The sequence below is a fragment of the Lactuca serriola genome, chromosome 2 (assembly GCF_051521515.1).
Source record: "Lactuca serriola cultivar US96UC23 chromosome 2, Lser_US96UC23_V15, whole genome shotgun sequence".
NCBI classification, from domain to species: Eukaryota; Viridiplantae; Streptophyta; class Magnoliopsida; order Asterales; family Asteraceae; genus Lactuca; species Lactuca serriola.
The window spans coordinates 218,295,310-218,321,887 of record NC_136409.1 but is presented as its reverse complement, the minus strand read 5'-3'; the positions used below and the strand labels follow the sequence as shown (position 1 = coordinate 218,321,887).

At 35.2% G+C, this 26,578-nt stretch overlaps 3 protein-coding genes across 3 annotated transcripts; 2 read left to right on the top strand and 1 right to left on the bottom strand.

Moving 5' to 3' along the window:
• The first annotated feature begins 573 nt into the window (after nt 1-573).
• Nucleotides 574-2,354, top strand: LOC145090807 (uncharacterized). The gene is made up of 4 exons (XM_079028878.1): nt 574-941; nt 1,040-1,135; nt 1,376-1,495; nt 1,578-2,354. The coding sequence occupies exons 1-4, from the start codon at nt 915-917 to the stop codon at nt 2,070-2,072; spliced, it is 738 nt and encodes a 245-aa protein (XP_078885004.1). The 5' UTR covers nt 574-914; the 3' UTR covers nt 2,073-2,354.
• A 474-nt stretch (nt 2,355-2,828) lies between these two features.
• LOC145090079 (putative LRR receptor-like serine/threonine-protein kinase At3g47570) lies at nt 2,829-3,541 on the bottom strand. The gene is made up of 2 exons (XM_079028427.1): nt 3,223-3,541; nt 2,829-3,157 (listed from the first exon to the last, which is right to left on the bottom strand). The coding sequence occupies exons 1-2, from the start codon at nt 3,539-3,541 to the stop codon at nt 2,829-2,831; spliced, it is 648 nt and encodes a 215-aa protein (XP_078884553.1).
• An 8,428-nt stretch (nt 3,542-11,969) lies between these two features.
• Nucleotides 11,970-12,780, top strand: LOC145090078 (methylthioribose-1-phosphate isomerase-like). The gene is made up of 4 exons (XM_079028426.1): nt 11,970-12,151; nt 12,239-12,344; nt 12,467-12,605; nt 12,695-12,780. Exons 1-4 carry the CDS (start codon nt 11,970-11,972, stop codon nt 12,778-12,780), a joined length of 513 nt encoding a protein of 170 aa, XP_078884552.1.
• The last annotated feature ends 13,798 nt before the right edge of the window (nt 12,781-26,578 follow it).

Genomic DNA, 26,578 nt, shown 5'->3' with positions numbered 1-26,578 from the left:
ACACCCGTTTTATAAATCTGATTGTCAGGGGAGGTGGACGACGATGGATCTAAAAAAATATGAATGGAGGTAAGTAGTGGTGGATCTGGACTACAATAGATATGCTAAGATGTGACCGACGGTGGTGTTCCTGCAACACTTGAAAGTGTTGGATTAAGGTTAAAGAGTAGGGTGTCGGTGGGGTGAGGTTATTAAATGGTGGTTAGATTATCTTTTTTTTTCATTTTTTTTGGAAACGACGAATATTATAAAACCATTGTGTAAAAGAAACAAGACAAGGCAAAACAATAATAAAATTACAAAATGTTAAAAGGGAAATAAAACCAATGATAAAGGAAATAAAAGAAAATGAAAAGGAAAATCAAAAAGGCAAAATAGTTTTTTCAAGTGCATTCCAACTTTCAAATGACTAAATTTGCACAATAATTTCAATTTTAGACTGAACATAGACTCAAACTGCATTTTTAGTAAAGAATAAGGACCAATTTTACAATTTACTCTTTTTTAAATCAATTAGTCTTTTTCTCCATCAAAATCTATTTCTAACTCGGAAATCAATAAAAAGTTCCATTCATAAACTCCTTCAAAATCTATTTCAAACTCGAAAATCAATAAAAAGTTCCATCGATAAACGAAACATATGTATGGAAAAGGTTGAGATCAACGGCGTATCTGTACATAACCCGTTTGGGTAAGTTCTTCCCGAAAAAAAAACGATTCCTCCTGCTCTTTCCGTACATCGTCTAAAACAAGCACTCTCTATGCGCATGCATCTCTGTTTCTTATTTTTGGTTACTGTGTTCACCACTCCACTCTGTCTTCATCTCTCTAAGTTGCCATTTCAAACTCTTCTGCTAGAGACCGGTAACATCAACACACAGAATCAAATAGAGTTTCTTCAGGGGTGAAACAAAATGGCACCAAGGGGGAGAACCACCAAGGTCTCATTCTCTTAGTTTCTTGATGATCATCCTCGGTATTTCTGATAGATTAATCGACTAATGATAACGCATTTCTGTTTCGTGAAACCATCTTGCAGTCTCGTACGTCTCGAATGGATGCAGCCATTGATGCAATGGCGCCATTTGGGTTCACCAAAGAAGTCGTCATCGCCAAGATGCGTCAACTCCTGAAGGTATTCTCCTCAAATCTGATATCTTTTCATTTTGCTAATACGTTTGATGGGGTTTTTCAGTGTCTTCCATGTTTTCAATTAGGGTTTATAGGTTTATACAATCAATCCCCTTTCTAGATCGAATTATGTTTGAAGCAAGTATTCTTGGTTAACTGTTCTTGGTGTAAAAACCATTTTTTTTTTTTTTTAATATTTATTAGTTGTTAATTGTTATTATGATTCGAATGTATGTTGATTTAGGAATATGGGGGGCAAGATGGGTATGGGTTTATTGAACTTGATGCGTACTGCGTGCTTTTGGAAGCCCTTCTTGCCGATCAAGATAAGCAAAATCAAGAACAAGGGGAAACATCAAATCCGGTAATGAAACTGCCTACATTTGATTTAGTTTTTCCCCAGTTTGTTTACCTTCGTTTTAAAGAGTTCTAGTGCCTTAATGCAGAATGAGATCGTTGAAGCTGAAAAGGCTGGCTTCATTGACATTCCGATCTGCCCTTCCACCCCTCTCACAGTCCTTCCACCACCATCGCTGCGACCTCTGGTTGCCTCTCTAACACCACTACCACCTGTTGTAGAAACGGTTCTAACACTGCCACCGTTGCCACATGTCATGGATGCCATCCTTCCTCCACCACCACCTCTGCCACCTGTTGTAGAAACGGTTCTAAAACTGCCGCCAGTGCCACCTGCCATGGATGATATGCTTCCATCACCACCTGAAAATGGTCAACCCCGGAGGCGAAAACCATGTCATGGTTGGATCAGTGATGTTGATGAGGAGTGGCATTTTATAACACTACCATCATCATTCAACCGGTCAATTTCACCACCAGTTACACCACCAACAACACATCCGGGTCAATCAGAGTTGACCAGTGGGAGAAAATTTCGTCCAAAACGCCAATCAAGATGGGATTTAATGCCTGAAGATATGTAGTTGTAATCTCTTTACTTCTGAACTCATCTCCACATTTAGATTATGTTAACTAATTAAACGTTTCTGGATGCAATTGGAATTGTGTTCCAAAATTTAACAGACTTGTAAACTATTTGATTATTAAATCTATTGCATCCGTTAAAATTACAAAATGGAAAGAGTTGTGTACCTTTAGAACGATATAAACATGTTGAGAGATTCAGTGTATGTGTGTGTCGCTATTGTTTCTAAAATTTTCTAGTGAAATTAGACAATTAGTAATATGTAGTTTGGGATGTAACACTCTCTGGGCAGCTTGTAGCGTTATACTTGTTTTTGTATTTTTGCATGCATTGTTTATTTTTTATGATCATTTTGCAGGGTATCTTGCGAAAAGAGCTTTTTGGCATTTTAGTTATTCTTCTTTGTTTGATACTCTCCTACATGTACATTAGCATAAGATTTGATATTTAGGCACTAGGATGTATAGTGTATATACAGAAAAAGTCATTTTTGTAGGAAAGAGTGTCTACAGAGTACAATAGTATTCATATGCTAACACTACAATAATATTCCTATGCTAACACTCAAGACTTGATATATGGAAACTATGTCAAACATAAATATGGAAACTATTCTAATAACCAATACTATATAATACTTGTACATCTACAAACATAGATTTACAACAATTGACAAATTCAATTCTTTAGAATATAACACAATCACCCACTAGCTTTTAAGGGGCACCAACTTAGGCACCAGAGATTGAATGGGTCAAGAACGAGCTGCAACCTTTACTGATAGGAGCTCGTGAATAACGTTCCCAATATTCATTCGATCTTGTGGGGATTCAGAAGAACATTGCACGCCTATTTTCACTAATGAAATCAAACACGTTTCTTTGACATCATCATTTAGTAGCATTGGATCCACAATTTGAAGCACAAAACCATCAGCCAAGGCCTTCCTAGCATACAAATGCACGCTTAGGCCATCTTGAAACATTGGGTCAACAGGTTTTTTTCCGGTCAACATCTCTAACAATAGGATCCCATAGCTATACATGTCCCCACTGGTGGAGACCTCATTTCCAAGACCATATTCTGCAAAATTATTTGTGAAAATGTGAAATAGGGATTAAAATAAGAAAAAACGGTTGTAAATTTACCTGGAGGCGCATACCCGATTGTTCCTCTGATAATACTTGAACTACTCTTGTTTTCATTAGAATGTTCTTGAGGGGAAATAATTTTTGTAAGCCCGAAGTCTCCGACATGAGCAAACATATCAGCATCCAATAAAATGTTACTTGGTTTCAAATCACAATGAACAACAACGTTTCCACAGCGGTAGTGTAGATAATCAAGAGCACAAGCCACATCATAGGCAATGCTTATTCTTTGAACAAGATCTAGTTGACGAGACTGGTCATATTCATGAGGCGTCGTGTGTGAATGCAACCAACTCTCTAGACTCCCATTTGGCATGAAATCGTACACTAAAGCTTTGAAATCATTGCCTTGGAAATCGAGGCTTGAGCAACCAGTTATGACCTTCACTAAGTTGCGATGACGAATATGTCTCAAGGCCTCACACTCGGCTATAAAACTCTTGGAAGCTCCTCGTCTGTGAAGTTATTTCCAGCTAAAGAAAGGACAGTTAAGCTAAACAAATTGCCTATAGATGAAGGCAAGCTGCCTGATATGTAGCTATTTTGAAGTGCTAGGATCGTCAGTTTGCTTAAATTCCCAAACGAATTTGGTAACCCCCTCGTTAATCTGACGCCTTCAATTTGTAATACTTCCAAATTGCTGCAATTAGACAGTGAATCAAACTTTTTCATGACACCAAGATCCGCAGTTCTACCAAAAGATAACCACTTAAGATGTCTGAGTTTTCCAAAATCAGTAGCTATGTCCCCCATGAAATCATTACTAGAAGCATCAAAGATTTGCAACTCTGAGCAGTTTGATATCGAGGACGGAAGGAATCCAGTGAAGTGATTGTAGGACAATTCTAGTCTTTGGAGATGGGGTTGACCCTGACATAAGTTGGAGGGTAGAATGCCAACAAGTTGATTTTCTGGAAATTTTAAAAGTTGTAACTTGGAAAGGTTATAGATAAACGATGGAAAGGATCCAACGAGGCCATTTTCTCCCAAGCTTAATCTTTGCAAGTTTTTCAACCGACTGAAGGAATCTGGAATGCTCCCTCCCAATGGACAATAAGAAAGAATGAGTTCTTCAAGAGATGTGAGATTGCCAATGGATGGTGGAATTCCACCCGTTAGGTTATTTTTACTCAACCTTAACGTTTTGATCATCCACAGAGAAGTGAAAATATTTGGAATTTTTCCAGACAACATATTGTAAGATAAGTCAAAATACGATAGTTTTGAGCAACTTGTTATGTTGCACTACTAGAAAAAGGTTAATAGAGTACGGTTGAAATTGTGAATATAATACATACATAGAGGGCGTATTAGTAGAGGGGTGTATTAGATTACATGCATAATAGAGTACGGCTATTTGACCGTATTATATTATCCTATCTATTTTACACATACAATCATCTAATACACCATATATACACATCTAATACACCAATAAACAACTGTACTTGATGTCTCACATCCCCTTTGCATTCCAGAGCCTTATTAAACAGACAATTCCACTCCAATTCCACTCCAGCCTTATTAAACAGTCAATTTCAGTCCATGGATGCTCTGGAACACATGGATCACCATTCCAACTGAAACAAACTTTTCAATTTCTGCAAAGCTACTATATGATTACCATGGATCAATCTCTACAAAATACAAACCTACTATATGATTCCATTCCAACCATAAGAAGTGGGACATCACTGATCATGATTTCATTTTCAATAAAAAATGATCGTATATGCCAATAATTCTGCTTTTTTAAATAAAAAATGAAGATAACAATTATTAGGTAAATGATATGATACAACTTGTATGATAGAAGAGAATAACATGGCAGGAAATTGTGATTGCTACTATTAAATGATATCAAAAGTGTGTTGAAATGAGTTTTACCTTTATGTTCAACCACAATTGATCCTTGTCACATTGATCCACTAAATCCCAACTATCTATAAGGATAGAAACCATCTTCCTCGTAGTCACTCCACGATAACTGGTGAACTTAAAGCGGTTAGGTCCAATAGCTCTACCGAATTGATCAAACTCAACTGTTAAATTTGATAGATATTCTTTGGAATGATCTCTGATCAATGTCACACTTCTCTTTTTCTTTTATTTATGGTCCATTGTATGCCTACAAAAGCATAAACACTCGTATAATTAATTCTAAGAGTCTCGAACACAAAAAAAAACCAAAATTTTATATAAAATTGAAGATGCCCAAGGTAAGTTTATGCTCTTTTCAAAACAAATTCAATGCTTTATGTACTCTTGATTCATATATTAACTCAAATAATGTTTGTTAATATGTATACCTTGCTTCAAGATGTTTCGTTTTGGGTTTATCAACACTTCTTTTTCTGTTTTTTCTTTCTACCATACGGATCCTCCTGCTCTTGGTTGTTTGCACTAGTACCTCATCCATATGTGATGGTAAATTTCCAATGTATAACCTCAGACCTGTTGATAAGAAAATGAGCATAAAAATGATCATAGAAAATAATGAGGGTAAAGATATGTTAAAGATTATGACTTAATGAGAAGATGATGAAATAATAATCGATACCCCACAGCTAAAGGCACTTGAAGTGAAATTGAATCAGTCACATATGCAAAACTTGCTACACAATTATCTTTAGAACACACACACACACATACATTTGAAACATGATACATTTAAAGATGCCACATGGGTTTAGAGCCAATTGGGTGTTATCTTACTTGAAGTTTGCTGTGATGATGAAGTATCAGAAACCTTAGCTAATGAGCGATATTGGACTTTATAATAACACGATCAGCAACAGAAAATGGGAATTGAAGACCTTTGCCTCGTGGTGTCTCCATGAACATTGAATCACCATAAATAACCCTGTCCTGAATCCATACAATGCAGGTTACTACTATTATGTCTGAAACTAAATTACCAAATTACCTCTTTAACATGGAGTTCCACAAAGAAAAATGGACAAACCTGATCTGATCTCTCTCTTCTTCTTTTAGATGAATGGTGAACTTGTGATTCTTCTTCCCTACGAAATGCTGATACTGCAGCTCTCACAGCTATAAGCATATATCTTGGTCAACATTTGATGAAAAATCTTGCTTTTCTAAATATTGGTTTCTATATAATTAAGCAATAAATGTGAACTTTAACAAAATTATAATGTGAAATCGAATAGCTATAGAGGAGGATGTGTGATCATTGAGTGGTTTTGAAATATTCTTAATATGAAATCTGCACTCAATGGATGCCTGATTATAGGAACATTAGATGGGGCTAATGTTGAAATCAGGAAGGAAGTTGGAGAGGACAATTTTTTCTTTTTGGAGCAACAGCAGATGAAGTTCAAAACAGAGTCGATGATGCTTTCTAGGGTTATCAACCAGAAATATGAAGTAAATATTTCGTACACAGAGAAGACATTGTCATAAACACAACATTAATCAATGAATAGATCAACTACACCCAAAGTTCGAGCGTACCTGTAAACAACGTGAAAGAAGGAGGCAGAAGCGGCTGTAGGCCGGAGTAGGAGACTTCATCAGTCTCGTTGATTGGAGACCGGAGGTGGAGGCGTCGTCAACCGGAGGCGGAGGCGTCGTTGGCTAGAGGCGGAGGCGTCGTCGACCGAAGGCTAAGGTTTCGTATAAACAACTCTAAGTAATAGAGCGAAAATGGCGATGAATTTGTTTGGTCATATGCCGGAAGCGTCTCAAAGGGAGAAAGAGTTAATGAATTTGTTAAGGTTTCTGCTGCTTATTTAATTTTTTATTTCAAGTATTTTTACTGGTAAAAATATCCTATTGAATTTAATTGCCTCATGGTATTTTCTTCCCTTGTACTCGACATGGAATAAAATTTCATTAATTGTATTTAAAAATAATCTATAGAGTACACTTTAAAATATAAACTACAAAAGATTCATCCTTTTTACGATAATAATCTAAAATTTCTTATTCTAATTAAATTGGAAAAGTTATTTTGTTTATGACCTTTGGTTATAACAAGCTTTCATTATGTTTAATACAGAAAATAAAACAAAAAATTTTAAAGAAAAATCATTTGAATGTAATATGTTCATTCCATTTGACCATTTTTATGGTCCAAACTTTGCATGTAATCTATTGAAACTTGAACCTCATCTGGTTATTGGTTTTTGATGTTTGGTAATTTTTTAAAATAAACCGATAACAAACCTAAAATAATAAAAAATAAAAATAAAAAAAGTCACTTGTGTTACCCCACAATTCTTCTTACAAAAAAGGATGAAAATACAGAAAATAAAAACGATAAAATACAGAAAATAGTCAAGTGGCTGAATCAACTGAACAAGAACTGCTACAATTATTATTATTAAAAATTGAGGGGTAATATTGACCTTTTGGCACAGTTAGTCTACAAAACTGCAGCTTTCTGAAGGATGAGGGCAAAATGGGAATTCGATTATTGCTTGAACTAGTTGCCCAAACCTTGGGTCATTCCTAAGCTCTGTCCAAGATCGCCCATTTGTGCTTTCATGGCCTATAAAGGGGCAAAATGGTCAACTTAAAAATATATTACCCCAAGGGTAAAATTGTACTTTTATATCATCATACAAACCTGTACACTTTTTTGATGCACATCTCTATATGCTTCTGTTATGTACCTCTCTTTTCTTTTCTATGACAAGAATGGAATCAGTCATTCCATTCCCCTATCAATTCCATTCCTTTGAGAATAATGGTTTTATATCATCATACAAACCTGTACACTTGATTCAGTAATTGTAGTTTTTCCACTTAATCTGTCTTTAAGGAGTGTCTTCACTTGTTTGAGTGCAAATTCTGTGATTGGTTTTGCTTCTCTAGCTCCTTGGTAGTCAACAGGAGGTTTTCCAGGGACAAATACTTTAATAGTTGAAAACAGGATCAAAGTTGTAGCAGCAAGGATAAAGGCATTAAAGTTGGATTTCTAACTAAAGAGGAAGTTGATCATGTTTATGTATTAGTCGTACTTAATCAAAATGGGGGCGTATTTTTTTAGTTATTTGATTTTGTTTCTAGTACATCTCATTGACCGTATTAGATGCTGCAATTAACCGTATTAGATGCTGCAATTGTGTGTATTATATTTATTTATCCCTTTATAATACGGGAATTTTTACAACCGTATTAGATGAGGGTGTACTCTATTACCAATTTTCCAGTAGTGTTGGTTGGGATTCCTTTTGTGAAGGAGTTATTACGAAGGGAGAGTACTCGTAATCGAAACAAGTTACCTATTTCAGGAGGGATACTTCCATGAATATGATTGTTTTCAAGGCTAATGTACATGAGGAAGCTTAGGTTTCCAAGATAAGGTGATAAAGTACCCACTAAGCCCATGTTTGGTAGATCCAAGCTTGTGACTCTTTGGTGGCGACGACCACATGTCACTCCTGACCAAAGGCAAAAAGGAAGAGAATCATTCCAGGATCTGATGATAGCTTGAGGGTCATGTGTAATCGTGGATTTGAATGCCAACAATGCATGACTATCTTCAGAGACAGCTCCATTCATTTGAACTATGAGAAGAGTAAGAAGTAAGACCTCTACTTTTGGGAAGAATGAGCAGCACTTAACTAATTGTTAGTGATGGGATTTGGAGATGGAGAAATAATGTGCTTAAATTAAACCCAAGATTTTATTTATAGGAAAACTACAAATTAACACATCTATTTATATGAATAATTAATATAACAAAGTCATTCAAATGCAATACTATCCAAACAAATAAAACCAAGATTCCAGAACCGGTACGTGTATCTAATCGATCAATCATCGCAGTATATTTGTGATTTGGATTTTAATTCGTCAGTTTTTTCAAAGAGTAGTTAAAAGACCTATTGCTCTGCTTTTTCAAAGTAAAGTTAAAACAACGTTGTTGTAATTATTTAATACTAGAATAGTGGTCTGTGTTGGGAACTATTTTTTTTAGTTCAGTCAAAGTTATAATATTAGTAATCAGTATCGTAATAAAGGTAATTATTGATGTTGTTTGGTCATATGTGCAGCTCAATCCCAACAAGAAAATTAAAAGGTTCAGAGCTAAATGGCTTGACTATTGTCATAAAAAATACTACAGTTTTTTTTTCCTAAGGTTTTTCCACAAAATAATCAAGAACACATGTAGCACACCAGGAATATGATGGCACATCAAGGGATGTATGGTTGCCTCTCTAACACCACCGCCATCTGTTGTAGAAATGGTTCTAACACTGCCGCCAGCGCCACCTGCCATGGATGCCATCCTTCCATCACCACCTGAAAATGGTCAACCCCGGAGGCAAAAACCATGTCATGGTTGGATCGGTGATGTTGATGAAGAGTGGCATTTTATAACACTACCATCATCATTCAACCGGTTGATTTCACCACTAGTTACACCACCAACAAAACCAGGCCAATCAGAGTTGACTAATGGGAGAAAATATAGTCCAAAACGCCAATCAAGATGAGATTTAATGCCTGAAGATATGTAGTTGTAATCTTTTTAGTTATGAACTCTTCTCAAGATTTTCATTATGTTGACCATTCAATTAAACATTTTTGGGCGCAATCAGAGTTGTGTTCCAAAATTTGTCCAATGATGTGAACTAGGATTACTAGTATATCTACTAAGCCTTCCCATAGCATATGCTATATCAAGCCTAGTATTAATCATGACATACATTAGACAACCAATAGCCCTTGAGTATTCAAGTTGCGACACTAGAGATCCTTTATTAGGTAGAAGCTTAAGACTAGGATCTATAGGAGTACTAAGGCTTAAGACCAAGACTAGTATACAAAAACTCCAATCTGCTACAGTTTTTCAAAGTATCAAGAAACTTCATATCACCAGCTTCTCCAAATGCATAGGTATTTATACCTAAGGCTAAATAGTAATTGATATATTTTAGTTTTGCAAAATCAATTGTCAACTTCCTACTAAAATTGTCGTTGTTCACTTCAAGAACTTCTAATTTTGAACAATTAGATAAGGAAAGTGGAAGAGGCCCAGTCAGTTGGTTATTCCGTAATTGAAGGTACTCAAGATGAGGAAGCATTGCACCTAAGGATGAGGGAAGACTACCATTAAGATGATTACCAGACGAGGAAAACATAGTTAGGAGTGAAAAGTTATATATGGAATGAGGGATGGTTCCTCATAAGTTACAACTACCCGATCTAAATGTTGTTAAGCTTTTTCCATTGGCCTAAGGTGTGTGGAATACTCCCACCCAATGGATTTTCGAGTATAGAGAAAACTTCCATTGATGTCATATTCTCCAATATATACAGGCGGGATTCCACACTACTGTAAAAAGGTTAATACAATACACCATAATATAATACGGATATAAAAAAACTCGTACTAGAAAGGGATATATGTTTCTAGTTAAAGGCGTATTATATATACACTTAAATCTGGGGAGGCTTGTCTACAGTAACTCTTCCATTCACCTTCCGCCATCTGCTGCTTCTTCGACCCTTCCGAGTGTCTCCCACCGTCGTCGACTTCCAATCAAAGACGACCGTTCTTCCCCATCACCATCTATCTTCCAAATTACTAGATTAACCTAACCATCTTTGTTCTTTACAGTTCAGAGCCAAAACCCTGTCACCACCACCACCCTATACGTTGCTGCTCTCTGATTATAGGATATCTTTCCAACTACGAAGCCTCCACAAACGCAACCCCGACTCCATTATCGTCTACTTCTTCCCAACGCCCATTCTTTGGTTAAGCCCTAAATACATTCCACCGCTTACTACTTCGTATTCCTCCTCAATCAAATTGAGAGCCGCTGGTGTCGTAGAAAGACAATCCTCCACCGCCTGTGTCATCAAACTCAGAGCCGACGGTGTCGTAGAAAGAGAATCCACCACCACCAGGTCGCCACCTTTAAAGGCTTCCGGTTTGTCTTCGTCGCCAATTTGGAATCGTGTTCTTAGGCCACTCGAAAGGCACTCATTGTCGATGAAATCAAAATGTGAAATCATGTTCTTAGGTCACTGGAAAAGCACTCAAGCTCGATGAAATCATCAATTACGTTCAGTCACTACAAGGTCAAGTTGAGGTAAGTCGATAATTTCAAATTCTTGTAAATAAATCCACCGATTACCATCAAGATGATTGTAGTTCTTCTTGTAGATATTTGAGAAGCTTTTTTCACCTTTCTACTCCGAATATCATTCGCCTTAAGCCGCCTCCGACTCCGTCGATCACCTCACTCACGACTCACGTCCCTCTAGCAAGTTTCGTCTTCGTCTACATGTGTTCCGCAACTCAATCCAACTTATTTGTAACCAATCTTTAATTTCGTTAAGATTGGTTTACTTTTCTGCTGAATTGCAGTTGCTTCCAATTTCCATCAATGGCATCTCAAGCTGACTCATCTCTGCAAGCCATCTGTTATCACCGTGGCTCACTTCAACTACTTGATCAGGTCCCTTTTCTCCTTCATATTCACTTCATTTCATTTAATTGTAACTGTTGTTTTGAGCAGAGAAAACTTCCTCTTGATACGATCTATTTGGAGATTCGAGATGCTGCTGAAGTGTAGTGTTTCCTCAGAACTTTTTCCTGATTTGTTCTACTGTTTCACAGTCGTCCAACAGCTGTGAATCTTTCAGATGCTGCAAATAAACTTACAGAGATTGTAACGAACTCTGTTGCAACTGCTACAGATGTTAACCAAGCGTTCCTTGTAATTCCTCTCTCTCCTTGTAATTCATATCATGTATTCATGTTTGATTTAGTTGCTTTCTGTTCTTTGCTTTTTCAGGCTTACATTGAAGCTGCTGAAGTAATGTTGGAAGATGATGTTGCTTCCAATAAAGCAATCGGGTCATATGGATCTTCTTTCATTCAAATTCAACAAAAGGAATCTAAGAAATTTTATGTTTTGACACATTGTAATACTTCCAGGTTAGTCATCTCCCTCTCCACATGACAAACTCTAGATCTTGAGCTACATGTTCTTATGATTTGTTCTTTATTGTTTCATTTCAATAGTCTTGCAACAGCTGGATTTGGAACTGCTCTTGGAGTAATCCGTGCACTACATGATGATGGAGTACTAGAAAGAGCTTATTGTACAGAAACCCGTCCATTTAACCAAGTAAACAATCTTCATTATTACATGGAAATATGGAATAGTTCTTTAGTTGTGTGTGCACCCTAGGTGTTCGATGAAATGTCTGACTCGATCAATACTGTTTTTGTTCGTTTGTGAAAGTGTAGGGATCAAGATTGACAGCTTATGAATTAGTTCATGACAAAATACCTGTGACTCTTATAGGAGATTATGCAGCTGCTGCTTTAATGAAAACTAGATCTATCCATGCTGTCATTGTTGGAGTTGATCGTGTTACTGCTAATGGTATGTTATTACTATTTTACCCACAAATCTTTTTTTACTTTTAATCTAAAAAAATTAAATTTGATTTTAGGTGACACTGCATAAAAAAGTGGAGTTTCTTATTGTTTTATTGCATAAAAAAGGTGTTCAAGAGAAGTTAAAGAAACAGATTAAAGAAGTGGAACTTGCACAATAAAAAGAAGTGTCATTACACTGGTATGGCATGGCAGAGGTGTGTGTATAACAATACAACATATCATCTTTTTTCTTTATATATTTTTAAATCTTCTATTTAAGTTCTCTTAACATATTGTAATATAATATAAGTTACTAACTTTATTTTTTTTACATTTTGGTTTTAAGAGTGTTCAAGTTATTGGTGGAATCTATGTGGCCTTCAGCCACTTGGGTGAGGTTAGTACACATATATCTTTAGTTTACCAAATTTTGAAATAGAAATATGACATCATCATCATGTGCTGTTTAATCCTTAGATAATGACACTTGGCATGTTACATTCAAGATTTAAATGGGTTACTTCAGCTTTCTGCGAACACCGTGTGCCAATGCAAAAAAGAGGAGCCTAAAAGATATCATGGAGATTATCACACAAGATGTTATGAATGATGGTCACAAGTAAGTCTTATTTTGGATTGACCTTTCAATATTTTGTTGTCTTTTTGTGTCCTTTTCTAGGATACTTGAAAGAGCTCACGCTCATCATCCTTATAATGGAATGAAAATGTATTTTCTGCCCTCTGGCGCACACACACACATGATTTTGTTCTTATTATTCCTTTTTCTAATTTTCTATCTGTGCCCCTAGGTGGTGAGGCTTTGTTTGCTTTTGACTATCAAGAATCTGCAATTAATGTGCCTAGAAATTTGAAGTATCACCTTATATATGAGAATGTCAAATCCTCCAACTGTCGGTAACATGGTCTCATATACGTTAGTAATTTTCCAACTATTCACTTATTTCATTCATCATTGTCCTTAAGATTAGATTTTGTTGGTTGTGTAAACAGGACAGTGTTTTGACTCCATATGTTCTCTATTCATAAGAAGGAAAATAAAGATGAAATTTCAATTATATTTTACCTCCAGAAGATAGAAGATATATTCAGGTGTCTATTGATATTACTTTTGACTGTTGTCCCTTTATTTAGAATCAAAGAACATGAAGTTTGTAATTGGATGCTAAATAGGGCTGGAATGCAATTAAGAATGGCCACTAGAAAGGAGTCTGGGTTTGGTATCTTGACATCTAGTACGGTTGTATGAGTAATCTAGTACGGTTGTATGAGGAGATCGTATGGTGTATTAGATGGGTGTGTGTTTGAGAGGATTCATATTAAGTACGGTTGTGTATGGGTGTATTAGATGTGTATATATGTCGTATTAGATGATTGTATGCGATGGCTGTAAAATGTAGATAGGATACATATAGTACGGCTAAATAGCCGTACTTTATTAGGCATGTAATCTAATACACCCCTCTACTAATATGCCCTCCATGTATGTACTATATTCATATATATTCATAATTTCAACCGTACTTTATTAACCTTTTTCTAGTAGTGCCACCTGTTAACTGATTCATACTAACTAAAAAATTGAGTAAGTTTTGATAGGAAACTAATCTCTCTCGGTATATGCTTCCAACTAGCTTGTTATTATGACGTTCAAGCTTTTCAATATTAATTAGAACAACGGGGAAAGTTAGTAGGAATGACTCCGATGAATTTGTTATAACCAAGGTCGAGGACACGTACGTAGCCTGGATAGACGACGCAGTTCTTGAGGGATTGTTCCTTCAAAGGTGTTGTTACAGAGAGAAAACCCACGAAGAAAGTTGAGGTTCCCAACATAAGGATACAATGAGCCTTGAAGGCATTGAGAATTTAGGTCCAGAGCAGTCACTCTTTTGTGCTACTTCCCATAACAGACAACACTCCAATCACAAAAATGAAAGGAAGAGTTCCATGAGCTTAGAGCTTCTTCATTCATGATAATTGAATTAAACTGCAACAACACCTTGTAATCGGTCTCATTACCTCCATCGGAAGCAGAAATATGGTTGTGGTAATGAGAAAGATAATAAAACAAGAGAAGAGTATAGCAATACAAGAGGAAGATGATAAGGTAGCTGGTTTCCTTTGGTTCAATTTTGAAACTATGCTTGGGGTTATAATTTACAAGTGTTTGCTTAGTTTCATACTGATTCTTAGCTTTTGAATAAAGAAAATTTTGTTGTAACATGTTTTAACCCTTTGTTTTTTTTTTTATTACTTTTTGTGCAACTTTATTTGTATTAAATTTGACCTTTTTACTATTTGTTACTTTATGGTTCACTTTATTTGCATCGGGTTGAACCAATTATGGACCGACGTACCAAATGAAATTCTTTGAAGAAATTGGTGATCACTCAAGTCAAAGTTGAAATAATTAGTCAGGTAACTAAAGTCAAACTTGGAAATTAGTCATGTATTTAGGTGTAAATGGTATAATTCTTAGTATATAATTAATGTTACTGCTATTTTTACCCGACTTGGATCATACAATAAAATACAACAACTCAAAATTTTATTAATGGATGAGAAGTGGTGGTGGCAGCGGCAGCAACGATGACTGGTGGTGGAAAAAGAAATATTAGATATCGTTAGAACTTAAAAAAACGCCTTCTAAAATCAAAAACAAATTTGTCTTTTGTAGAAAGATGTCAAAAAGATTTTTTTATATCTTTTGCCTTTTAAAAAACAAACCAAGTCTTTTTCTCAAATGTCTTTTCGTCCGTGAGCATAAAAGGTCAAATTCTTTTTTAAAAAAAAAAGGAACATCACCTAACATTTTACCCATTTGCCACTTTTTCCTCCGAACTCCATTCACATTGAAAACGAATGTGGCAAGACACTTCAACTTGTTATGTCGATCAAACAAATGAAGGTATGGTCAAACCATCTCAAATTGCTTACTTGGCTGTACTTTCAGCATCTTAACAGCCAAGTTAGGAGGAGTTTGATGTATTTTCTTGTGTTTTCCTATATATAATGATTAACCGATGGAAACCCTTTAATATTATTAGGGAAAACTACAATAAAGTCCCTATGTATTGCCCGTATAATCGATTTAGCCCTTATATATATATATATATATATATATATATATATATATATATTTTGCAATTTAGTCCTAAATACCTGTAAACGTAATCAAAACGGGATCATACGATTTTTATAAGGCTCCTCCTCCGAATGAAATTCAATGGGATCCAGAGAGACCATGTCTTCATCCATAGGCTCCCAAGTGCCTGGATCGATCATTTAATAGGTTAGCCGGTATCTAACTGATGTGGCAGCTTACATGGAAGTCATCATGTTAAATAACATCCTACGTGCCATTTAAGAGGGCTAAATCATTGAATCGAGCTCATCTTCTTCATTCTCCAGTCAAAGGAGCGAACGATTAAGGCAAATTGGCAACATGAAATCGATGTCGAGTTCGTCAAGCACCAACATCAGAACGTGCTATTGTGGAGATAGGGTTGGAATGTGGACATCATGGACTCGAAAGAATCCAGGTCGGAGGTTTTTTGGTTGCCCAAATTACATGGTATAGAATCTTCAAATCTCACTCAAATTCTTCTAATCCTCTAAATTTTCCATTTTTCTATGTTAAAAACATGCATCTTGCTATGTTATGTAGGATGAAGAGAAGGACTGTGGGTATTTTCGTTGGATTGACCCACCACTATTGAATAAGTGGTATAAAGAAAGAATGTATGAGTTAGGAGCTGTTGCTAATGGGGGTGTAGCTATTCCTTTTAATAACCCTGTTAATGAAGGTGAAATACCTGTTGATGACCCTATTGCCCCTGTGAATGTTGATGTCCCTATTGCCCCTACGAATGCTCTTGAACCTGATAATCAAATTGCAATGTGTGACAATACACATGTGCCTAGTAATGAATTTGGATTTTGCAAGTGGATGATGGTTTGTTTTGTTTGTTTCATTGTAGGGATGATGTATGCTTAGTTTAGTGTAAGTTGTAGGGTATTATGGTATGGTAGGGATGATGTAATCTTTTGGTTTGTTATCATGATGTAATAGATAAATGTTCTTGTGGATCATGTAATGTTTTGGTTAATGAAATGGCAATATGTTATTATGGTTTGCATAAATGGTGTACACTTGACATATATAACCATGATTTAACAATTAGTGTTGAATTTGGGACTAAAATAATCACCATTGACAACAAACCAATAAAGCTCCAAATCTGGGACACACTTTGTCTCCTTCTTTTCTTCTATACCTTATTCCCTTTTTACATTTATTATAACAAGAAATCTTAAAAAAATCTCTTCTTTTTTCTTTATCTATTTGTTAGGCTGGTCAAGAATCATTTAGATCAATAACAAGATCTTACTACAGAGGTGCTGTTGGTGCCCTTCTTGGTTTGCATAAATGGTGTACACTTGACAAATATAACCATATTAAGGGCATTCACAATGTTTCAATGTGGCTAAAATAATTAAACAACAAACTCCAATATGTCATTACCAACCATGTTAAGGGCATTCACAATGTTATAATGTGTTTACAAAAGATGTACAAAATATGGTTATCAGTAATTTAAGGGCATTCACAAAAGATATACAAAAGTAGCATTCACAAAAGATGCACAAAAGTAGCATTCACAAAAGATGTACCAAAATACCCTTACTACCCTTAACACCCTAACACCCTAATCCAACTCCAATGCTGAATTTGAAGAAATCCCAACACATCCCATCTTCTTCAGCTTGGTTTTAACAATCCTCTCAGAGGGCCTTTTTCTTTTCACAATCCTAAGGTGTAGTGGTAATTCATGGGTGTCATTAATGCCTTCTTCTTCTTCCTCACTTTCTGGTTGTGTCTCAAGGACAATTTCTTCAGCCCCATCTTGTGTCTCAGTCTGAGGTGGATACTCCTCTTCCTATAAAACATCAAGCAATTAATAACATAAATGAATGTAAACGTTAAGGTAATATAGAAGGTTTACCATAGACATAGGAAGAACTTGTTCAATAGTGTCATTGTAATCATTGAGTTGTTTCATATGTGAATCTGTCAGACTAAGTGACTTTTTAATTTCTTCAGTTGAATACCCTGATAGTTTCAAATCTTGCACTGCCTTCCATAAATGGACTAAATATTTTTCAGGAATAGTGTCATCCTCATTTTCAACTCCACCACCTTCAACTTCATCCACTCCACCACCTTCAATTCCAACAGATGTCTTACTGCCCCTACCACCTCTCTTACTACCCTTACTACCTCTATTAGCCACTACATCACCTGTGTTACCCACTGCACCACCTCTGTTACCCCCTCTACCACCTCTACTACCCCTTGCACCACCTCTACTACCTCTGACACCACCTTTTACACCACCTCTAGTCCAATGACTGATATCAGGATCCAATCTTGGTCTACCCATTTTTTTCTTGGGTTTGGGTTCTGGTGTGACCTTGGGATTCTTACAGGATGCCTTGTTATGACCCCTTTGAAGACAATTTTTGCATTGGACTGTCCTTCCTATTCCAGTAACCTTCATCTTATTTTGGGAGTATTTGTCTTGAGATTCAGTGGCATGCCTCTTTCTTTTCAGAGTTGGTCTCCCTGGCATTCTTCTAGCTAAAGGGGGTAGAGGCTTTATGTATGATGTTCTAGGCCATAAATTTCTACCATTCACAAGCAGTATATTGTTTGCATATATGGCCTTGAACCTATCCACATTAAACCACTCACTTATGAAATGAACAGGATCTTATCCAGTGAATAATATTGCACACTGTGCATGTACACATGGAATTCCTGAGATATCCCAAAGCCTACAGCTGCACACTCTGCTTTGTAAGTTAACCACGTACCTTCTAATCCATTCCTAGCTTCAAAAATAGATGGTCCACTTTGATTCACATTCCAATTCCTACAATGGCATTACTAAATGAAATCATAACAATGAAATTAAAATAATGATAACAAGGAACAATAAAAATGCTAAGACAAACCTCAAATCCTCTCCAAACTTGTTCATTTTTTTGATAGCAGCTGGACAAACCACTGACTCCCACTTTTTTGCCTTTTGTAACATATGGTAGAACCTATCCATCATGTACAACCTAATTTCTTCAAACATTGCTAGAAGGGGTTTCTTTCTAGCATCCAATATGATGGCGTTGAAGCACTCTGCAATGCCATTTTCAACTGCCTCACATGCTACATCAGTCCTAAAAAATGCCCTGCACCATGTGTGAGGATCTCTTGTAATCAAATGTTCATAAGCATTTGGATTAACCTCTTTTATATCATCCATTTTCCTCAGAAATTCACTCTCTACAGTTGATAAGGAAGTTTCCCAGAACATATTCTTGAACTCCACTCCAGAATAGGTCTTCCTAAAGTTAGCATATATGTGTCTTGCTCACTGTCTAAGCTCCACATTTGGTAGGACTTCTTTGGTTGCTTCAAGCAATCCCTACAACTTAATGAATACATAAACATATAAGATGATGTTAAGGAAAAATCATAAATATGCTAAGAAATTACAAACCTTATGTTGATCAGAAATTACAGTAAACCCTCCTCCGTCTAGCAGATTAAGATCCTCTGTGAGCAGTTCCAGAAACCATTTCCAATTAGCTTTGTTTTCAATGTCAACAACTGCCCAAGCAATTGGATAAACTTGGTTGTTTGCATCCCTCCCTATTGCTGTGAGTAATTCTCCTTTACATGTCCCTTTCAAGAAAGATCCATCTAGACCAATTACCCTACGACACCCTATTTTCCAACCTTCCTTGATTGCTTTAAAACACAAATACATCCTGTGAAAGTATGTTGTTTGATCTGGATTTATAGTGACACCAACTTGGACAGTGCTACCAGGATTTGACCTTAGTAACTCATGGCAATAGTCCCACACCCTAGCATAATGTTCTGTAAGTTTACCATCTATAATGGTCATTGCTCTACACCTTGTTTTGTAAGCCTTAGACCAAGACACACCACAATGAAATTTGGTCCTAATTATTGATTGCATCTCCTTACACTTCAAGTTAGGTTTCATTATCAACTCCTTCAAAAAGTGTCTTGCTAGCCATCTGGGACTCAGTAAATTTGAAATATTGAAATTTCTAACACATTTGTGCTCATCGACTAAGGTTTTAATCTGAAAAGACCTTTCTTGAGTCATCTAGGAAGCATGAACTCTGAATGGGCAGGGTTGAAACTTCATCTTAGAACCACATTTGGCAGTTAATCTCACAGTGTCACACTTCGCAAATTTAATGTTATACCCTGACTTAATAGCATAATTAGTGAGACATTGTTGCAACTGATGTGGTGATTCATACCTTTCACCAAGAAGGGGCTTCATCTTATTCCACTTAACTGATGGGTCGTGAATGGGGAAGCCTGCACCAACCGCATCTCCCAAATCAAGATCATTAGACCCTGCTGTGTCATCGATTTCCTTTTCTGAACCAAACCCTTCTTCATCTTCATCAACCAAGTCATTGTCTTCATCGGCTTCATTATCTTCATAATTAGAACTGAAGTTAAGGAAAGCATCCTTGCATCTCTCTTTACCCTGCATCTTGAAATCATCTTCTTCCATTTCCACATCTATGTGCTCAGTATCGAGCACCTCCTCATCATCTTCGTATTCTTCAGAGTCGTATTCTTCAGATGACTCATGGCGAACTTCTTCTGATTCGACAGCCATTGGGTTTTACCTTCGTTTCTCTCAGTAAAACCTTACTTCCTTCGTGTATCACTAACTCTGTAAAAACCCTAACTTTTTTCTCTCAATCGATTTACCAGACGTCGAATGCAGTGGAAATGGAAGGGTAAAACTCACTTGTACATGTAAGGTGCCACATGCGCAAAATACTGGTGGGATACCGGCTAACCTATTAAATATCTCGTTTTGATTACGTTTACAGGTATTTAGGACTAAATTGCAAATATATATATATATATATATATATATATATATATATATATATATATATATATATATATATATATATATATATATATAAGGGCTAAATCGATTATACGGGCAATACATAGGGACTTTATTGCAGTTTTCCCATATTATTATTATTATTATTATTATTATTATTATTATTATTATTATTATTATTATTATAAAAATACATTTCTATGAATGTATAAATATATTTTTAGAACTTATTTATATATTTAAAATCATAATTTTTTATTTTTAAAAATGTATTTATATCTTTAAAATCATATTTATACCTTTAAAATTATATAAAGATGCTTCATAATGTATTAAAAAATTTATAAAAATATACAAACATGTGTATATGTATTTATTCATTTTAAAAATTAATATACATATATTTATACATATTTTCTTTTATGTATTTAAACATTTTAAAAGCGTATTTATACGTATAAATATGTTTTTAAAATGTATAAGTACATATAAATACGTATTAATATGTTTTTAAAAACATATTAATATATTTTTAAAATGTATAAACAAATATAGATATGTTTTTAAAAGGTATATATATATATATATATATATATATATATATATATATATATATATATATATATATATATATATACATAAAAAGAAATATGTATAAAGATGTTTGTTTGCGAAAAGTGTTGACGATGGATGTAAAATAAAAGACAAACAAGTTGGATCTGTTTTCCTTCATTAAATTTGTTTATACTTTTGTTAAATTCATCCACTCTCATCATATTAAATGTTTTTATTTGATTAGTAGATATAAAATGCATATTCTCAAGATTGTTGGTGTTATTTCAACAAACACAATGTTTTTTTTTATATCTTTTGGGTTTATATTTCAATAAAAAGAAACAAATTATGTTTGGGTTGTAATTTTTCTCAAGTCCATATTTGTCACACCCCCGGTCGAGGCGGCGGAACATGTCAGGTTGTGTGACTTAGTTAATGGATCACAAACAAATTGAATATACATCATAAGTACAACAATAACAACACAACAACTATATTCCACTTTAAAGTTTGAATACATGGTTCATACAGCTAATGATAATAATGGTAAGTACATGAATGTATCTTAACAGATAGACCGCTATAACAAAAACTAGAGAAAACTAGGTTGTCTGAAATCCATGAACATTTCTTCTGCTAAAAGTTGGTTCAATGATCTCCTGAGAATACATGTAGTTTGAGAGTCAGTACAAAGGTTGGTGAGAGATACAAGTTTTCTTCTAACCACAATAATAATACTTTTAAAGATCTGAAAAGTATTTCTTTTGTAGTTAAAACCATGTTTGATAAAGAGAGAAATCATAAGTAAATCCATACTTCAAATATTTGATAAAGAGAGAGAGATCATAAGTAGTTCCATACTTAAAATGTTTGATAACGAGAGAAATCATAAGTAAATCCATACTTAAAATGTTTGATAAAGAGAGAAATCATAAGTAAACCCATACTTAAAATGTTTGATAAAGAGAGAAATCATAAGTAAATTCATACTTTAAATGTTTCCTAAATAAAGAAATCATAAGTAAATCCATACTTAAAATGTTTGATAAAGAGAGAAATCATAAGTAAATTCATACTTAAATACTTGATAAAGACAGAAACCGAATATGTGGTTTCTAGATAAAGAGGTCCAATTAATGCTTATAGTGATTCTTATAATCGAGATATTTGACTAGATATAACCCCTTATGATGCTTCATTAGACGTTGTGGATAGAGACTGAAGATAATTATCACCCGCTTCGATTGATCTGTCAAGGTTGTAGCTAGCAACCACATGTGGGGGTGTGAACTCGTATAAATCTATACGTACGTATCTCGCTCCGAGGATGAAAGGTTATATCCGAGAGGGTATACTAAGTGGTTAAACTTAGGTAATTAATAGTGTCTCACTATAAAGGCCATTAATTAAGATATACGATAAAGATTCACTATAAAAACCGAGTAAGATCGATATATCCATAAAAGTGTTAATTACTCTCTTAAATAGGTAGTAGGTTTCTCAAGTGCATGAATAAATTTCAAGATATAAGTGATATAGTTTATACATATCTATTTAACATATGTACAAATATATGCATGATATAGGTAAAATAATGTAAAGTTGATAAACATTCGTAACACATATTTTTTTGATACACATTATTTTGTAAAATCATAATATTCTTATGATTTATAATTTATGACATGCATCATATAAGTTATATTTTCTAGTTATAACATGTTTTAAGCCACTATGACATGCGTATGTCATGATAAAACCTAGTCATGATATATTTTTTTTGACGAAATTGCGATCTGAACTAGATATGAGTTTAACATGCATTTTTTCATAATCGATATAGGTTTTTCATATGTATTCTTCTCCAAAATAATAAAAACGTTAAAAAGGAGCCGTAAGCACTCACTTTTGTAGCGTGAACTAGGTTCGTTGGCGTGAAAATTGTCGTGAGAAACTGCAACGTGACGTTCTTTACGTTCAAAACAAACCACCAAGATTATTTTTGTTACCTAATTAACTAAAAGGGAGTTTTGGTATTATTTAATATGTGTGGGGTTGCTTTGTAATTTAACAAAACTATAGGGGCTACTTTGCTCAAATGTATTAAGGGTTGGGACTGATTTTGAAATGCTATCACACCAAGGTGTAATTCTTGATTAAATGAGTATCAAGTTTGAGAATGGGACCTACTTTGTAAACAACTTCCAAAGAAGGGTTGTTTTAAATTTATTTAAATCTGACTAGGGAATGATTTGCAATATTAGGTCAAAAGGGGGTTGTTTTTAAATATTTTGAATTGAAGTTTGAACAGTTGGTTCTTTCTCCCTCCTGGTCACAGTGTTTTAAAAACGGGTTCGAACCGGCCGGTTGAATCGGGAACCGGAGGGGAGGACAGTTCGATTTGGACCAATTTTATGACGATTTCCTTACCAGATTGATCCGGTCCGTTTTGGTAAAAAACCGGTTCAACCGGCTGAATTGAACCGGAATGGGCCGAATTGAACCGGACAATCTTGGATTTTTGTGTTTGTTTTGAGTTTCTTTGTTTGATTTTGGCTTTTATACTGATTGTTTTTATATGTTGCATTCTATTTATATTTGTAATACTAAAAAGATGACAAGTTTTGTAATCAATATATGCAGGATAATTAGAAACATATAAAAATATAGAACAGGTTTGATCATCCGGTTGAACCGGAAAACGTCACCCGACCAGTTCAATTAGAATACTCGTTTTTAAAACATTTCCTTGTCACGAAACGGAAACACGACCCATAATGTGGGTCTCTCGTATTAGTTGATCAGGACGCGAATACCACAAGAAAATAATGACACGATGGTGGTGGTGGTCCAATACTTACAGTGGCAGCCTGAGGTGGTGACCGGTCGGAAACTAATGGCGACAACAATCGGAAAAATGGCAGTGGCGGTGATGGGTGGCGTGCTATGGCAGCTCTGCTGCCTCTCCCTTTCTTTCTGCCGGTGTGAAATCAGAGAGAGGGACGAGGAAGATAACAGATAGTCGAAGGAAGGGATTCCGACAACAGTAGCAGCGATGAGTGTGGTGGTTTGCGTCGATAGCGGGTGGCAACCCCACTGCTGAGTTTTTTTTTGCTTCCGACGGTTCACGACAAGGAAGGGAAAGGGGAGCAACGACTGGTGGGACTCAGTGGCAACTTTGCTCGACAAAATCAATGGGTGTTTGGAAATTTTCTTGACAGGAAAATGGGAGGAGGATGGTGGCTGGGTGGTGGTTTATGGTGGGGCTAGCAGCAGTAACGGAGCCAATATCAAAGTAAATGGGTATCCCGACAAGTAAAGGGGTATTCCTGATAATAAAAAAATCGTGTAATAAACAATTAGAAAAAAAAAATCTGAAAAAATAAGACTATTGAAACTTTTTTTGAGGGGTATCCCGGGCTACCCTGGGATGTATACTAGATCCACCTACGGCTAGCAGGTGGTGCGGTGGCTAGATAGTGAGGTTAGTACACAGTGCCTGGAAAACGTCATGGTTGCGGTGATAATGAGGTACTAGTGTGAGATGGGTCAAGAGAGAGATAGTGAGGTTAGTACATAGTGTGGGAAATGAGCAAAAATGTGTATGTTGACTGTCAAATAGCAAAGGAAAGAGTTGCTCTTTCTTATACGCGTGCATGCAAGCATGCTTTTATGTCCCCCTTGATTTATCCTACACACAAGTTTCCTCGATTTATGTGACGTTAGTTTGGAGCTTGTAAAAATATTTCGAAAGTGCATGGAAAACGTCATGGTTGCGGTGATTTCAAATATTCAAACGAAATTCGAATCCAACATATGGATCTATGTGAAATGACGTTCGAAGTTTGGCATCAACCATGTTTCGATTTGTCAGTTTTCGCGAATCAAATTTCGGTCCGAGCTAAAAATATTGAAATCGTAAAATCAAATATTAGACTGAATCCTGAGTTCATAAACGTGCTCAAAATTCATTTACGAGATGTGTAGCTACCTCAAACTGAGTTGTGTAGTGTCCAGTATCGGATAAAATCAGGTATATACTCGCTTATAAGCTTAAAAGATGCATAACTTTCTCATACGATCTTCGTTTTGGACGTTCTATATATCTAATAAATCCTGAGAACATATACTACAAGACTAGAGTGTTTTCTTTGCTTAAGAACATTTAATACAAAATTTCAGTTTTTCAGACGTATTAACTAGGGTTACAGTTTGTGGTTGTGATTCGTTTGAGATTTTCCACAACAGGAAGTAAGATACCATTTTGTATCTTATGGTAAATGTATTGAAACTATATATTTATCAAAAGATGCATTAAAACTCAATACGTCATGTTACAAAGAGGTTCGTGGTGAACTGTCTGTTTACTTTAGACCTAAATTTCGGGATGTCACAACGTTGGATGAAAATGGTAGCCCATGTGTGATCATCACAGATACATAGTTAGCCTTGATTAACGAAGGGACACATTATTCACATTAGACATCTCATACTCTACAGACACACATATCTCAAAGTATAGTGAAACACTCCATTCAACGTATAAAATCAAATGCAATGTGGAAATCCTTTAAGAAAGAATGAGATAATTTAGTTCACTCATTAATGTGGACATCATATTTGAATAATTATGTACACCTTGGATCAATAACGTCAAATTATTAAGGTATTATATACTTTCAATTATTAATATGTATGATAATATACTATATTATGCTAATTATATACTTGTTTCAATTTTTAGGTGTTATTGATTATCTCAATCATTGGATAAATACAAAAAAATGTTTTATATCCATTTGGATTAACAAAATTTTACATTTTCACAATCACACTAATAATATAGTGAGAGTCAACACACAAAGTTAAACAAATACTTTCATAACATGCCAAATTAGATAGAGTTTTTAACAATATTGAACACATGGTGAACCTCTAAACAAAATGATATAAGAAATTTTTGAAAAAATACAATTAATTTAAAGCATTAGGTAACCATATTTCAAAGAATTATGGGGTTTTTTCACAACATGCTCTAGAAAAATAAGACAACAATCGGAATCAACCTAATGCACAAGAAATTGTAAACTAACAAATGAAATACATATAACGGCTAAGGTTTCATATTATTATCAAAGAGAAGTACAAATACAATGAAAAGGAAAGACATAATATATAGACAAGCTAATTAGGGTTTCCTAGCGAAAAGGCCCAATCATAAAACCCAATACAAAATAAAGCCCAAAATATTATTAGGTTAACATCCCCCTTCAAACTCACAATGCAACAGCAATAAGCATTGAGAGTTTGTCAGACAGAAAATGGAATCGAGGAGCAGTCAACGGCTTCGTAAGAATATCAGCAATCTGCAAAGAGGAAGGAACATAAGGAAGGGAGATAGTGCCCTTCTGGAGATGATGACGTGTGA